Here is a 15,699-nt window from a genome sequence, read left to right as displayed (position 1 = left end):
TTCAAGCCACTCTGTGACCTTGCAGGTTTAAACTATATAGCAGTAACAGTGGAGAAAGAACATTTTAACAGCATGCACCATGGTTGTAGTAAATTGACATGTTTTTAAGTGTTGCCACAGTTTGGTTACCACGTATATAACTGTCAGATATTATTATAAGGCTTATGCTGCAAGGCAGGTATTATAAGGTTAATATTGCAAGGACGTTGCATTGTGTTTAGCATAAAAAAGTTATTGGAGACAGAACGCCAAAAGGCAGCATAGCTAAGACACCATCTCTAAGATAGCCTAGCTCCCACAACCAAGTCAGCCTTCCCCAGAGACCACCAAGAAACATGGGCTGATCACAAATTGCTTCATAAACAATACCAAAGAAGTTGTTGTAGGAGAATAGCCAAGGCTATTTATCTACTAACACCTGAACTGTATCAAAATCCCCAGTATAACTAACTACCTTCAATAGTACTATGTGTGGTATTGCACTAAGTGTTGTGAGTAAAGTACCTATTTTTCCAACACTAAACGTTGACTGGACATTGAGTTATTGATTTCTAATGGTTGAATTATTGTGCACTGTGTTTTGACATCACACGAGCCGCCAGAGTAATTTTTCTGCTGCTCTACTTCACCCCACAGAGGGTAAGTGCTATTTGGAACTACTTGGTGCCTATTGTAGGATTCAATAGTAAAAACACCAGTGGTGAAAGTCTTTGATCGCACAATCTGAGTCCAGTATCCCCAATCTGTCCTTGGACACTTGAAAAAATCCCCCCAGTCATTTATGCGCATTTGTATACAAATTTATAGAGAGAAGGAGCCCATAAAGGACTAAATCAGAGTTTCTGTGACCTGCTTACCAAGGCCATCTTCCCCAGGTGGACACCATTAAATCCTGGCCTTCAAATCATATTATCAGAACAATAGCTGAATCAGTCAATAAATGTAGCACAGTTGTCTAGGTGTTCTCTTCATTGCTATGTGATTGAACATTCCTGTTAATTGACGTGGTTCTTCATGCTCACACATTTTCTGGTTCACTTAAAATCCTTTTCACTTATGGAGCACCAAGGTGAGCAACTTTCTAAAACTGGTCTGACTGGAGCTTTGTACACTGGTGAAATTCCTTTGCTGACTTTTAGTAGATTCTTTCTTATTTTGAAGTCTAAGCATTACTAACCACTGAAAAAATACAAACTCACACCACCAATCACCAACTATATTATGTGCTTGCCCAAGTTGAGTCCCACAGTGTGGCCTAGATAAGCAACAAAGATAAAGTTGTACTCTACCGGTTTCTCTGCATTGTGTTGGTAAAAATGTATTCTTCATATCTCTGTCTAGCAGCATTGCCACCGAAGCCTAAGAAAGTAGCCACATAAACCCGGTAGACATGCTCTGTCCGATGTGCATCACAGCCTAGGTTAAACTCAGCAAGCAGATTTTTTGCCACTTCTTCCTGTAGTAACCAAAAGATAAGCAGATGTTACAAAACAATGTAACAGGCACACTCCATTACTTAATAACACTCAATCCTTATCGGCCAAATATGCCTGGAATTTATATTCCAACCCCTTTCTGAAGTACATTAATAAAATCTACATGTGCAACATGTCCATTCTCCACCTAAGACTATTATTCTTAACTCCAGGCTTGTGCAGTCAATAGACTGTGATCGGTAACTTTAGAACTTTAGGACAGGTTAAAATGTTCCTAAGAATATTAAAGGAAGGAACATATTACAAAGCATGGTCCTTAGATTAAAAAACACATTTTACCAAGAAATCTGTATCAGCTAGCAAAATGTTTTCCATTTGACTGTGCGTTGGTATTCAGACAGCTTTCTGCCATGTCTCACAGTTCAGTAATACCCAACATGCTACTGGAAGGGAACTGGACATGTGGCAGTGAAAATATGTGACCCAAACAAATGCCACACAATGCTTTTAGGCCATACATGCCAAAATAGTTTAATTCAGTTTTTTAATTTGTAGGTGAATATGATGAGATGTTAAGTTTGTAGTTTCAGGACATGACAATCTTTCAAAAAAAATAAAGTGATTGGGTTAGATTGAAGACAACTGAAAAAAAGGAGGCATAACTGCAAAAGGGATTGCGACTATTACATTATCACTTCACTTCTCCTATGAAAAAAGTGATCTCAAGTGAATGAAAAGTGTTTGAATCTTTGGTACTCTTAGATGTAATATGCTGAAATGACATCTGAGCTGCTTCTGTGTGCAGCCGCTTTTCTGGTGATTTAGCATTTCTGAAAGGTGTTCAGTACACAACAGGCATAGAAAATGGTGTTTTGTCAATGTCCAGGGTTTCATTAAATCTTGCTTGGGGCAAAATCTGCCCGTGAGACTGATTCTTAACAGTGCAAACTGGTTTTAATAATTCTCAAAGTTTTTAATGCACCAATTTGCTTATGAGTATGACTTTTATCTTCACATTTGTGTAATATGTTGCTGCAGACTTTTAAAATGTATTTATGGTACTATTACGTCAATGGCCTTTTAATAATCTTAGTTGGTCCTTGTTCATGAGAACAATTTAAAAAAATATTGTGTGTGTAACATGGTTTTGTGTATGCAATTAATGTTTTATCCTCTGGTGTTTAATTGCAATGGTTATTATTACTCATGCAAATAAATTAACTTGAACATAGATAAAGTTTGGGCTAAACAAATATTGAAATTTCCAAGAAATTTGAAAGTCATATTCTAGTGCCAGACAGTAACATCTTAAGAAGCTATGGGTGTAATACTAAACCAACTGGTCTATGTTACCCTTATGGTATATATGTCACAGTAGTTCAAGGGCACAAAGGGCACATCACTATCGCAACTGTTCATTCACCCAATATTTCTCATCACTTATTGATGTGCAAGGTCACAACTGAATACTTAAAAATAAAATATATGAACAACTGTAGATTATTGGTCTTTCATGTTCAAGATACCAGACTGAATTATCTACGATGCCCAAAGTTGCTGACCAAATTTGACCATTATGGCTTCAAGTAGAATACAAATAGTACCATAGATTAATGGTTTCAACAGAGAAAGGTTAACTGCATGCATAGCGAGAAAGACGCAGGTGCACAAAACCAAATTATAGCTCTTTATAGAAGCAAATATAGGAATCTTAAGACAACTATGGCTATGTTAAAGATGGCGGGGGTAAAGTGGCCATTAATGTGATGAAATCTGTATATTTGCTGACAGGAGCAACAGCTGACATTCTTGAAAGTTGTACTTTATCCTTTGTGTTACTATTGTCTGTGGAGATCCTGAAAGTTGATGGATAAAGCCTCAATGCTTTAAAACAAACATGTTTATACGTGTATGCACCATTATTTGAATTTGGACATTTTGATTTTAATAAAGTCAAGGTGTAGGACAGTTTGGTAGAGCAACATGACAATTCACAAAGCATGTAGAGCAGACTTGCCTGTCAGCAAGAAAAGTGCTTAATGAGCCAATGAGCTCTTGTGTTAAGGAAAAGGGTGCAAAGATTTTTCCACTTAATTAGTACATGAAAAAGATGTTGCACTCTTTTCCTAACAATAGAACTTACTAGCTCACATTTTAAACAAAACAAAATGTTGTTCACAATTCGTCCAGAAATCCCTCAGAGACTACCAGATAGACACACCTACATGTGATTGCACACTTGCCTACAAAAGGGTCACTTACTGAACAGCATTTGGTGTAAATCAACAAGGGGGCATATGTCAAGAGTATTTGCGTTATCACTTTAGACTTGTATAATGGAGAGCACAACATTGTGTCTGGGGGTAATTCTGCCTATTCATGCAGCAAAAGTATACATCTAAACCTCTGGATAACAGATGATGGCAAAGCACTGATGTGGGTGTGTCCGATTTGGAAGTCCTGAGAAAATGGCTCTAGCTGTCATTATCTTGCATTGCGCTGCTTGCCTCTGTAACCCAAATAAGGGCTTCCTTAAATATCCTGAAATGCGCTCATCAGAATTAACCCCATCCACGTTCTAAGTTGTTTGCGCTAATGCTCTGATACTGTTATAGTTTACTCAAAGGCATCACAGGAGTTGGGGCTGGAGGTTCTGATCCCAGCATCTGACCTTCCACCTTTGTGAAACGTACTAAATTTGGGAACTGTTCTCCAACGAAGGCTTGAATACATTGGAGGTACGCGTTTTAGAATTTAAAGTTTTGACCGTTAACCAGTTAGCTTGAAGAACAGTCAGGAATCGTCCAGCTATAAATGATTGCTTTTGGGAATGTGGATTAGATCCATACTAAAATTAAATATATACTTTTGAATAGGGGGTTGATGGCTTACAAAAATGGAGTCTAGCTCACTGTATTGGGTTTGGCAAATGGGGTATTACCTAAATCATTTTAAAGCTTAGTCGGATAATCCTCTGACAGATCAGGGTTCAACAACAGAAAGAAGAGAACATTAAAACTCAGCCTTGAGACCAACCTGAAATCTGTGGTGGATTTCCATCAGACACCAAAAAGTGAAAGGCTCCTTAAATGTGTCACTATTTACGTTTATTTTGTATACAGCCAGAGACATGACAGATGGAAAGAACTTTAGCGTGTATCATATTAATATAAAGAAGGATATGGAATTGAAGATTGTAAGCACCAAACAAGCACTAATTACAAAAGGAAAATTAAAATTTCTTAGCTTCCAAGACTCCTTTTCAGGTCTTCTTTCGCCAAGGTATGAGAAATGGAGGGCCCCAGTAAGGACAACAATGATGCTCAGGAATGAAAAACGAAAAAGGATGGTTATGGGTTAAACAAAAACAAGAAGAAGGAAAGTGGTGCAGATAATAACCTGGTGTGAAGATGTAAAGCTTACAGTTTTAGGGACTTCGTATGCTATCTGAGTGGACACTCCGCCCATATCGAGTATCCCTGCCGTTCTTTTACGAAGGATGGTTTCCTTGTTATCACTGCCTGGGATATGAACCTCCACTACAGCGTCATCATCTGTAAAACAAAAGGCAGCATTCAAGCCTAAAAAAACAGCATACAATTCCGGTTGAAAACTGTAAGGCATTCAAATGACCATAAAGATTTAGCAGTACAAGTTCAGCATGTTCTGGGTTTTAACACTCACACACAGAAATGGTTAGCCCTCATGCTTGCATAAAACAGGCAATTTTTTAAAACATACAGAATTCTGAGTAGCTAGCCTTGTTAAAGAGGGCTGTTAGTACCTTGTATTTGAATGGCACAGGTGTGTGTGGATTTGAGAATGGGATAGACAGAGAACGTGGGTGAATGCAAATTAGCGGGTTAATAGGCGTGGGAATCGTTAATAAGGACAGAGAATGTGAGCAGACCGGTATGTAGGTCAGCCACAAAGGATACAAATGGAAACGTAATCAACAGTCTCCACGAAGACTTAAAAGCCCAGACTCTTAACTATCTTATAACCAGCTAGAGCAGGTTTTCTGGACACTGAATGATGATGACAGTGTAACATAGTTTGCACTGCTGTTGAAGAACTGCATTTTGTTCTCAATCTAGTAGAATCAAGACAGCTAGCACATAGATACTGTGAAGTAGTCCTGGGTAGAGTTCTCCAGGGGCTCTCCCACAGTTAACTCGGGCGGCCTTTTGTGAAAAGAATTGTGTTGGAGGCTAGCCTGCCTTCAATGCCCCAGGCCTCCAATTCCCTACCTCAGATAGACATTTTGGGTTTTGTGTTACGATACCAAGAGATCTTTCATTTGCACTTTGCAGCACTTTAAACTGTAAAACAAGTTATTGTTTGGAACTATTCGTTTAAAAGTGCGCTCTTTGAAACAACACAAATAAACTAACTTCGGTGCTGGCAGTATGAATCATTACCCCACAACCAATACATTATTGGCTTAAAGCGGTGCAAGCTCTGTTTGTAAAGCTCCTGCCCCTTTCTCTGGTCACTTGGAATTTTTGCTTGCATGATACCACCATACACATATTCTTCTTTTAGGGCAACAATTCCTTTTTATGAGGCAATACACTGGTAGATTATTATAGTGCGATGTCAAGAGAGTAAATGAATAGAGGATAAGAAATATCCCTGCAAATTCTCTCTAAAATGTATCTTATATAGTCACTTTATTATGAAACAGCAACTAGCTAGCCTTTCTCTGTTTTATAAATGAGAGTATGCGATTCAGTGGATTGTTGTTGAATGCAGGAATGAATCAATGAGTGGATGAATACGTGGCTGAGTGAGTGCATGGGTGAGTGCATGGGTGAGTAAACCTGTTTGGATGGATAAAAGGGTGAGTGACTGGGTACACAAAAACAAAAGGAGTTTTTGTATTGATGAATGAGTGAGCAAAAGTGGTGAAAGGGAGCGAGCAGCATCTTCCCACTGACATAATGTCACTTCACCTGAAGTAGAGGTAGCATTGCTGTGAAACAATGCTTGGAAATAAAACCAATATACACAAAACAGATGAACTACAGATCTAATGTTAACCCTTTCAATGCAGGGGTCTTTGTGCATCTCTGTAGCAGAGCTTTTTTCAAAAACATTGGTATTGAATTGTTTAAATGCATGCAACTCTCTGGGCTCTTTGTGTACCCATACAAACAATTTTTTCAGCACCTTCATGGATATGCATTGGTGCAAATTCTGCATCAAAATCTCATTGCAGCCTGAAGATACAATGACAAATGTGGAGATATTTTAAATCTGTTTAAAAAAAATCTATATTTTGAGTATTTCTCAAATGGACAAACGTATCAATGGACTGCTGACAAAGCCAATGTTCGCAGTGACGTCTAGAGCCTGGTAATACCGCAAAATCAGGGTTTATGGTGCACTGTTCATTTGATGACATTGATCAAACTTTGGACTACACACAATGTAAAAAAAAACTATATATTTTTTCATTCTCTACAACCTACCACATCTATTGGTTTGTGCTACATGTCCATTTCTCTAACTGGCTGAACTGGAGAAAGTGCTAAACATGACAAAAGATTTATTAAAAAAATTCAAAACATGGTAAACTCCTCCAGTAACTAAAATAGAGAGGGAATCAGAGGTAGAGGCTAGGTTTATCCTCCTGACAGTTACGTAGTGAGACAAAAATCGAGTATTTCAAAGAAAACCTACCTTTAGGGAATAATATAGGATACAATGAGAGTTTGTTGTAACCCCTCCAGTCTCCATTATACAGGAACCTGTACATGTCAACACTCGATCTAAATGTGTGTTCCTCTGGGTCTCCTGATCGTGGGAGTATGAGATATGTATGGGTTTTCTCTGGATATGCGATATGCAATAAACTAGGTGCAGTGCATTTGGGAATTGTACAGAGCAACTGAAAGCAAAATGTTGTTACGGATACCTGTCGTTTGGTCGCAGGTATGGCACCAGGGCTGTATGGGATGATATCACAACCATTCTACCTCCCTCAGTCTGTTCAGTGACTTGAGGAATTGCGCTGAACATGATTTTTTTTGACAGATTTTTTTCTTCATAATTTTGTAATTCCCTTCAGTCTTGTTTGCGTGGGAACATAGACCTGCCAAGGCTTGATCTCAAGTTTTGTTCCTCTAGGTCTGCTGAGTGTGATGGTATCCAACGTGTGGGTTTTTATAAAAGTTCCAGGAGGCCACAGGCGAAAAATTGAAAGTGAAATACCACTTTTACAGTCACTGTCCTTTGATCGTATCACCCCTGGGCTATATGGAAGAATAACACAAACATCCATTTTTTAACATTTAAACATCCCTAAGGTTTATATTGCTGGGGACCTCCCTCACCGTAGAAGGCTATGCTAGACGCCATGCCAAACATGACGTTTGTCAAAATTCTTTGCTATTTCTTTTCACAAAACAAAGTTAATTCCTTCAGTTTTCCTCATGCAGGAAAATACATTTGTTAAAGTTTGATCCACATCAATGTTGCTCTTGGTTTTCTGTAGCTAGGGCTACCAGACTTGCAGGTTCTAAAAGGGTATGAGTAGACATCCGCGATGGAAGCACTTGAGTGCTTCCCTAGAGGATGTCTATGGTATTTGGGTATGAGGTTGGCAGGCACCCACGGAAATCTACCGATCCTAGACATTTCTAAAAGGTAGAGACAGTTGGAAGCAAGTACCATGTTACTTCTATGAATCCCGAAGTAAACAAAAAAGTGATGGGTAGAATGCTTCAATTAATTTCAGCCACTGGTAATTCCATAGGAGGCACGGTCATCCATCATTTGTTTTGCCCACAATGCCACCTACGATTACATCCAGCCATATACAAATCAGCCTTGGCCATGATCAGTCACGCCCCATTCTCTCTGAACTGGAACACAAGCAACTCAAGAACTATTTTAACCTATTTGGCCCCTTCAGTCAGATGCAGCTTGCTTATAGAAGCACAGTGAGCATAAGACCCAAATCTGGGCAAACCCATTGCACTTAGGGTGTTGCAATGAATTAAACAAAAAAGTGATGGGTGGAATGCTTGAATTAATCCCAGCCAATGGTAATTACTCGGGACGCATCCAAGTCCATCATTATTTTACATACCATGTCACCTCACTGTGCAATAGGACTCACATCACTGACAAGACCTAAGTAGGTCGAAACAAATCTGCAGTTGCTTGTGTTCCCATGCACCTGGTCTAGTAGTTCAGGCTGGACTGTTCTAGTAGAGCAGGAGAAATGGTTTGCACAAGGCATGTGTCTGGCTAGAATGGCACAGTAGACGAAAACAATGGTCTGGAATATGGCCCAAGGGATTGACAGTGACTGAGAGGAATCCAAGCATTCCTTCTATCACATCTTTTTTTGTGTGCAGGAATCTGAGCAGGTTTGACAACCCACAATGCCCTCACACCGACCCCAGGACCACACTTAGAGGTACCCTCATCTATAGACCACCAGGAACCCGCACACAATTCAGCAAAGACATCACAGACTTCATCAGCCCACATGCCCTCAACTCCGAGAAGTACATCCTACTGGGAGACATCAACTTCCACCTGGAAAAGAAAAACGACAGCCACACCACCACCCTTCTAGACAACCTAGCCAATCTCGGACTCAAACAACTTGTTGACACCCCCACCCACGTAGCCGGACATACGCTCGACTATCTTCACCTCCAGCAAACACATCTCCTTCGATCACACCACAGCTCTCCATTGGACGGACCACAGCTGTGTTCACTTCAGCTACAAAACAACCACGAGCCACAACCCCCCACAACCTATTCCTCGAAGAAACTGAAACAAAATCACCACCGACCAACTCCTCACATCGCTCAACCAAAACCCTCCGCCCTATCATCGGACCCAAACCAAGCTGCCACCAAACTCAATCAATGGATCACTCACAGCGCTGACGAATTAGCACCCTTGAAAAACCAACAAACCAAACAGGGCAGCAAAAAGGCCCCCTGGTTCAACGATGACCTTAAGAAATGCAAGAAGCTATGCCATACACTCGAGAAAACATGGAGAAAAACCCAACCACTGACAACCTGACCACTTTCAAGGCCGCCACCCGCAAACACCACCAATTGATCCGATCCACCAAGAAATCAGCATTCAAGGATCGACTCGACAACAACGCCCACAACAGCAAGGAACTATTCAATATCGTCATAGAATTTACCAACCCCACCGCAGGATCAAACAACATTACTCCCTCCCAAGACCTCTGCGATTCGTTATCCTCTTTCTTCCACAACAAAATCGCCGACATACATAACAGCTTTGAGAACATATCCAAAGAACAGTCCACTCCATCCACCTCCAAAGCTAAACCGCTCTCTAACAACCTTAGCGCCTGGAACCCAATCACCACTGAAGACACCATCCGCCTAATGAACTCCATCCATTCAGGATCGCCAACCGACCCTTGTCCCCACCACATCTTCAACAAAGCAGACTCCATCATCGCACCCCATCTCCGTGATGTCATCAACTGCTCCTTCAACTCCGCTACCTTCCCAGAAAGCTGGAAACACGCCGAACTCAGCGCCCTCCTGAAGAAACCCACAGCAGACCCCTCTGAACTTAAAAATTACCGCCCCATTTCCCTCCTCCCATTCCCTGCCAAAGTCATTGAGAAAGCCGTCAATAGCCAGCTCGCCGCCTTCCTTGAATCCAACAATTCCCTCGACACCTCTCAGTCCGGCTTCCGAGCCAAACACAGCACCGAAACCGCCCTCATTGCAGCGACAGACGACATCCGAACGCTACTGGACAAAGGAGAAACAGTTGCCCTCATCCTACTCGACCTCTCCGCCACCTTCGACACAGTCTGTCATAGCACCCTCATACAACGCCTCAGCAACATCGGCATACAAGGAAAAGCTTTGGACTGGATCATCTCGTTCCTCGCCGGGAGAACCCAGAGAGTCCGCCTCCCCCCATTCAAATCAGAGGCCACCGAAGTCATCTGCAGAGTACCACAAGGTTCATCACTCAGTCCCACCCTCTTCAACGTTTACATGAGTCCCCATTGCGCGACAACACAACCTCAACATCATCTCCTACGCTGAAGACACCCAGCTGATCCTTTCCCTCACCAAAGACCCTAACACCGCCAAAACCAATCTTCACGAAGGCATGAAAGAAGTAGCCGAATGGGTGAAAGACAGCCGCCTAAAACTAAACTCAGACAAAACGGAAGTCCTCATCCTAGGATCATCCCCCTCTGCCTGGGACGACTCATGGTGGCCACCGGCCCTGGGCACAGCACCCATACCTACAGACCACGCACGTAACCTGGGCTTCATCCTAGACTCCTCCCTCTCGATGACCAGACAAATCAACGCTGTCTCATCCTCATGCTTCAACGTACTTCGCATGCTCAAAAAAATCTTCCGTTGGATCCCCACCGAAACAAGAAAAACTGTCACCCACGCACTGGTCACTAGCCGACTGGACTATGGAAACACCCTCTACGCCGGAACCACAGCCAAATTACAGAAAAAACTCCAAGGCATCCAAAACGCATCAGCCAGACTCATATTGGACATCCCTCGCCAAGCTCACATTACCGGTCACCTGAAAGACCTCCACTGGCTTCCCGTCAACAAGAGAATAACGTTCCGTCTCCTCACCCACGCACACAAGGCCCTCTACAAACTAGGACCCGAATGTCTCAACACACGACTGTCCTTCTACACACCCACCCGCCAACTATGATCCTCCAATCAAGCCCTCGCCGCAATTCCGCGCATCCACAGATCCACCATGGGAGGAAGATCCTTCTCCTACTTAGCGGCCAAAACCTGGAATTCTCTCCCCACTCACCTCCGCCTTACACAGAACCACATTTCCTTCAGAAAGCAACTTAAAACCTGGCTATTCGATAGATAATGAACCCCCTCCCCCAAGCGCCTTGAGACCCTCTGGGTGAGTAGTGCGCTATACAAATTCATGAACTTGAACTTGAACTAATATCAAAGAATAGAGAGTAAAAAGTAATCAGTTTCTACACTTTTGGGTGACGGAAAACTCCAGAACCTCTGGCAAATGGGAAAATTTCCACAGGATCAATGTTCCTACAATTCTTATCGTGCAAATGCTGCCCCATATATATTTGGGTGGGACTATTTCACGAAACAGTAAAATGCGAAAACATTCACCTTGTGAAGACTACATTGTTAGTGCACAGTTATGGCTTGTTCCCATTCAATACAATATGTACACCCACATATATTAGTTACTGTTTTTAATCAGTGGGTGCACTGGGTGGTGGGACGTTTGTGGCTTCCTACAAATTCCAGAGCTTTCTGTTACAGAAATATGAGGGAATACTGAATTTTTAATCAACGTTTGACGTTTTCGTGTCATTTTAGGTACGAAAACGTGGTGGCAACCACATCATCCACAACTCCCCCTGTGTGTAGTTTTCTGAAATTTCTGGGGTGTGGAGACTTTCGCGCTTGCCAACTGTCCCCAGGCCAAATATGACCAATACCAACATTGCAAAATCCAAGATTCTTTTTTTGTACTTCCCATCGTTGTGTTCTTGGACTGTTCCTGCCCTGGGGACGAAAGAGCCAATCACGCTTGAGAGGCAGCCCAAAGGAGCTCCAGAAACTATTATTTTTCGAGCTGCATTATTGGTAAAGCTTTTCTTGTTACTTTACACTTACCATCCTCTATGTGCTCGAATCTTCCCAAAACAAAGTTGATTCCAATCCATGCATACACACCTAAAAAAGAACATGCGATATGGAGAAATATTTACTTGCTTTATTATCACAAAGTCTGAACATGTTTGAAGTAAGAAGATACCAAAATTCAAGGATCATTCTGATACTACTGGAAAATAAATATCTTTAAAAACTTTAACTAAGCATTTGTCTTTTAAATATTCAATAAATTAAGCATGAGTAGAATCACTAGTCAGGTCTGCCTCATTTGCTGTCAGCCAGTTAGTGCTTGCATCTAAAATACGTGTTTTCTATTCCTTAAATAGGACTAATGTATGTAAACTTTATAGTAACATTTGAACAATTTGTGAATGTGTCTTTAATTGTTACCAATAAGTGCACATTTAAACTACACACTAGTGAAACCCAACAAGTTGAAAGGGCGTGGGAAAAATCACTGATGTCCTCGTATAGCACAATTTATTCAGTGAAAAATAGTCCAGTCATAACCGAATTAGAAAACGACATATTGGGGTAATCAGGAGCATGACACGTTTAGTGTCCTTAGAATATCTGAGTTTCTACAAATTAAAACTGGTTTAGGCTGCCATGTTTCATTTCTCGATATAGTTGAACAACATGTTACATAAAGGTAAATAGTGAAGAAAAAATATTCTGCACTTAGGTTTGGAACTTAGTTAAAACCAGCATAGCACATTCCACTGATCCAATAAGTTCACAGTTCTAGGAACGTATCTAGCGGTTGCACATACACTGAGTTCTTGCAGCCATTGCATTTGTTTGCAACAGGTTATACAGCTCCTTCTTGCAGAAATACATTCTTGGCTACCACAGGAGAATATAACAATTAATTTAAATAATAAATTACATTACCTACCTTCCTGCTTGCCAGAAATTACCTCAGCATGGGAATCAGAAAAAAGAAAATCGAAATACAGAGGGACATCTGTGCGAAGGTCTTCTAGTATCGCCTCCTGCTGACTGTGAAAAATATGAAATTACTATCCATCAACAAAATGTACAAAATCAAAATAATACTGTTCAATATGTGTTTTGTTCCATTTTGGTGATTTCAATTGAAATTTGCTTTCAAGTTCTCTTAGCTGTTTGAATGCCCCCACTTCACCCAAGTGGGCTATTTCTAGAAGTGATGTCAACGTCTACTAAGTGGAGCACACTATAGTAATATGAGGTCAATGGCAAGACACGGGACTAGAAGCATTTAAGAAAATCACAAGAAATTCACGCACCCCAAGCCAAGCACACTCCCTCCCCATAAGCATCCAACAGCATTTGGTAATATCAGGTTTTTTAATTGTCACTCACAGGGGACATTAGCTGGAAGATTCGAAACAGACAACCAAATCATTGTCAGTGAAATTGCTCTCCCGCCCTCGCGGCTCCACCATTAAGTGAGGCCTCCCCGAGCCCCTGCACTCTCGAGTCTTGGGTTCGAGGCCCGCCTCCATCCGCAAGTTATACCTGCGCCTCATCCCTGGTGGTCTGGTGGACCTCGGTCTCCCTTTTCTCGCTCTGCTCTTCCTCTCCGTTTCACTCATTTTTACCCTTGCTTCAATCTCTCCCTTTCACTCTCCTATCTTTTTCCTCCCCTTTTCTTGCACTTTTCTGCTTTATTCCACCTTTATTCCTCTCTTTTCTGTCCATTTTCCCCGCCATTGCTGCATCCGCGGCCCCTCCCCCCAGCACGACCAGCACGACCAGAACGACCAGCACGACCAGAACGACCAGCATGACCGGCATGACCAGCACGACCGGCACGACCGGCACGACCGGCACGACCGGCTCAATCCAGTTCCCCTCCCAGCTCCCGCCTACCAGCTGTCCAGCCCTCCCCGACCCCTACTTAATGGCGGCTGAAGGTGTGCCAAAGGCAAGCACATCTACGCCCATCCGGGACTAGCACCAGGAACCCTGGACCTCCACACCGCCAACGCTACGACCCAGCATCACTCCACGCCCTCAACCCAGGCTGCAACAACAACTGCAAGCTTGCATCACCAGCCGACACCCATGGACCCTTCAGCTGTCACCGCTGCCGGCACACCTGCAGCACTGCCAGGAACATGGACCCAGCCCAACCCGCCCGCAAGAAAACCGAAGACCCTACAATGCATACTCCTCAACGTCTGATCACTCCATAAACACGCCACCGAAATCTGGGACCTCCTCAACAGCACCACCCTAGATGTAGCATTCTTCAACCAAACTTGGACCAACACCACCTCAGGATCAGACATCGCCATCGCCATTACTCAAGGATACAAGATCTCCAGGAAGGCCCGTCCCACCCACCCGGGATGAGGAATCGCCATCGTGCACAAATACACCCTCCGCCTGAGCACACTCCCCGACAAGCCCACAGACCTGATGAAACACCTGCACTTCAAGATACTGGCCAGCCCTACCAGCACCCTCATCTACCGACCCCCTGGACCCCGCGGACCATTCGCCAACTCCATCACGAACATGATCTCCCCGCATGCCATTGCATCCATCAACTACACCCGGCTGGGGGACCTCAACTTTCACCTCGACAACCAACTAGACCCAAACACCAGATCCCTCCTGGACAACCTCCACAACATTGGACTTCGCCAGATCGTGACTGAACCCATGCACTCAGCAGGACACACCCTCGACCCCCTCTTCACAACAGGAAACTCCATCACTTTCAGCCACACCACCGAACTCCCGTGGACAGACCATTGATGCATCCACTTCACCTTCAGATCACCCACCGTCAACAGACACCAGCACCTGTTCCCACGAAAAAACTGGACCAAAATCACCAACGATCAGCTCACCTACTCACTCAGCAACTCTACACAGATGGATCATCGACAGCGTCAACACCATAGCCCCCCCGCAAGAAGAAAAACAATGCACACGCCCAGAAGGCCAGATGTTTACCCCCGAACTCTGAGTCCAGGTGCACCTTCTGCCGCCTCGACAAGACCTGGAGGAACTCCAGATCCACAGAAGCCCACAGCAACTTCAAATCCGCCACCATCGCCCACCACCGGCTCATCAAACACGAGGAAAACTGCAATTGAAGACAGAATCTCCACATAGGCACACAACAGCAAAGAACTCTTCAACATCATCAAGGAGTTCACCCAACCCACCAGCGAGTCTACTGACATTCCCCCCTCACAAGACCTCTGCAACAAACTCAACACCTTCTTCCGCCGCAAAATCAAGAACATCTACGACAACTTTGACGAAGACAACCAACACACGGAACCCCCACCAGCCACCCCTGACACCCTGAAGCCAACAATTGACAGCTGGACAGCCCTCATCACCGAAGACACACTGAAGATGATGAAATTAATCCACTCCGGGGCCCCCGTGGACCCTTGCCCCCTCCACATCTTTAACAGAGCCGCCGACACCATCGCTCCCATGCTTCGCCACACCATCAACTGCTCCCTGGCCAACGCCTCCTTCCCAGACGACTGGAAACACGCCGAGATCAACCCCCTCCTGAAAAAGCCCTCGGCGGACCCCACTGACCTAAAAAAACTAAAGAACCATCT

General features: G+C 43.2%; 1 protein-coding gene across 4 annotated transcripts in view; it reads right to left on the bottom strand.

The window, feature by feature from the left end:
- The window catches only part of ENTPD4 (ectonucleoside triphosphate diphosphohydrolase 4), a 189,776-nt gene that overhangs the window by 69,256 nt on the left and 104,821 nt on the right, over window positions 1-15,699 (bottom strand). For 2 of the 4 annotated variants that reach the window (XM_086943555.1, XM_086943553.1), the window contains exons 6-9: window positions 13,017-13,120; window positions 12,119-12,178; window positions 4,836-4,990; window positions 1,290-1,456 (exon numbers count right to left, since the gene is read on the bottom strand). In XM_086943555.1, the coding sequence (XP_086799681.1) occupies window positions 1,290-1,456; window positions 4,836-4,990; window positions 12,119-12,178; window positions 13,017-13,120 (486 nt within the window). The remainder of the gene's footprint in view (window positions 1-1,289; window positions 1,457-4,835; window positions 4,991-12,118; window positions 12,179-13,016; window positions 13,121-15,699) is intronic. The other 2 variants (XM_086943556.1, XM_086943554.1) reach the window with 1 other exon arrangement.

Source organism: Lissotriton vulgaris, chromosome 11 (genome assembly GCF_964263255.1).
Source record: "Lissotriton vulgaris chromosome 11, aLisVul1.2, whole genome shotgun sequence".
In the NCBI taxonomy this organism is placed as follows: Eukaryota; Metazoa; Chordata; class Amphibia; order Caudata; family Salamandridae; genus Lissotriton; species Lissotriton vulgaris.
This window is presented reverse-complemented; position numbering and strand designations above follow the sequence as displayed.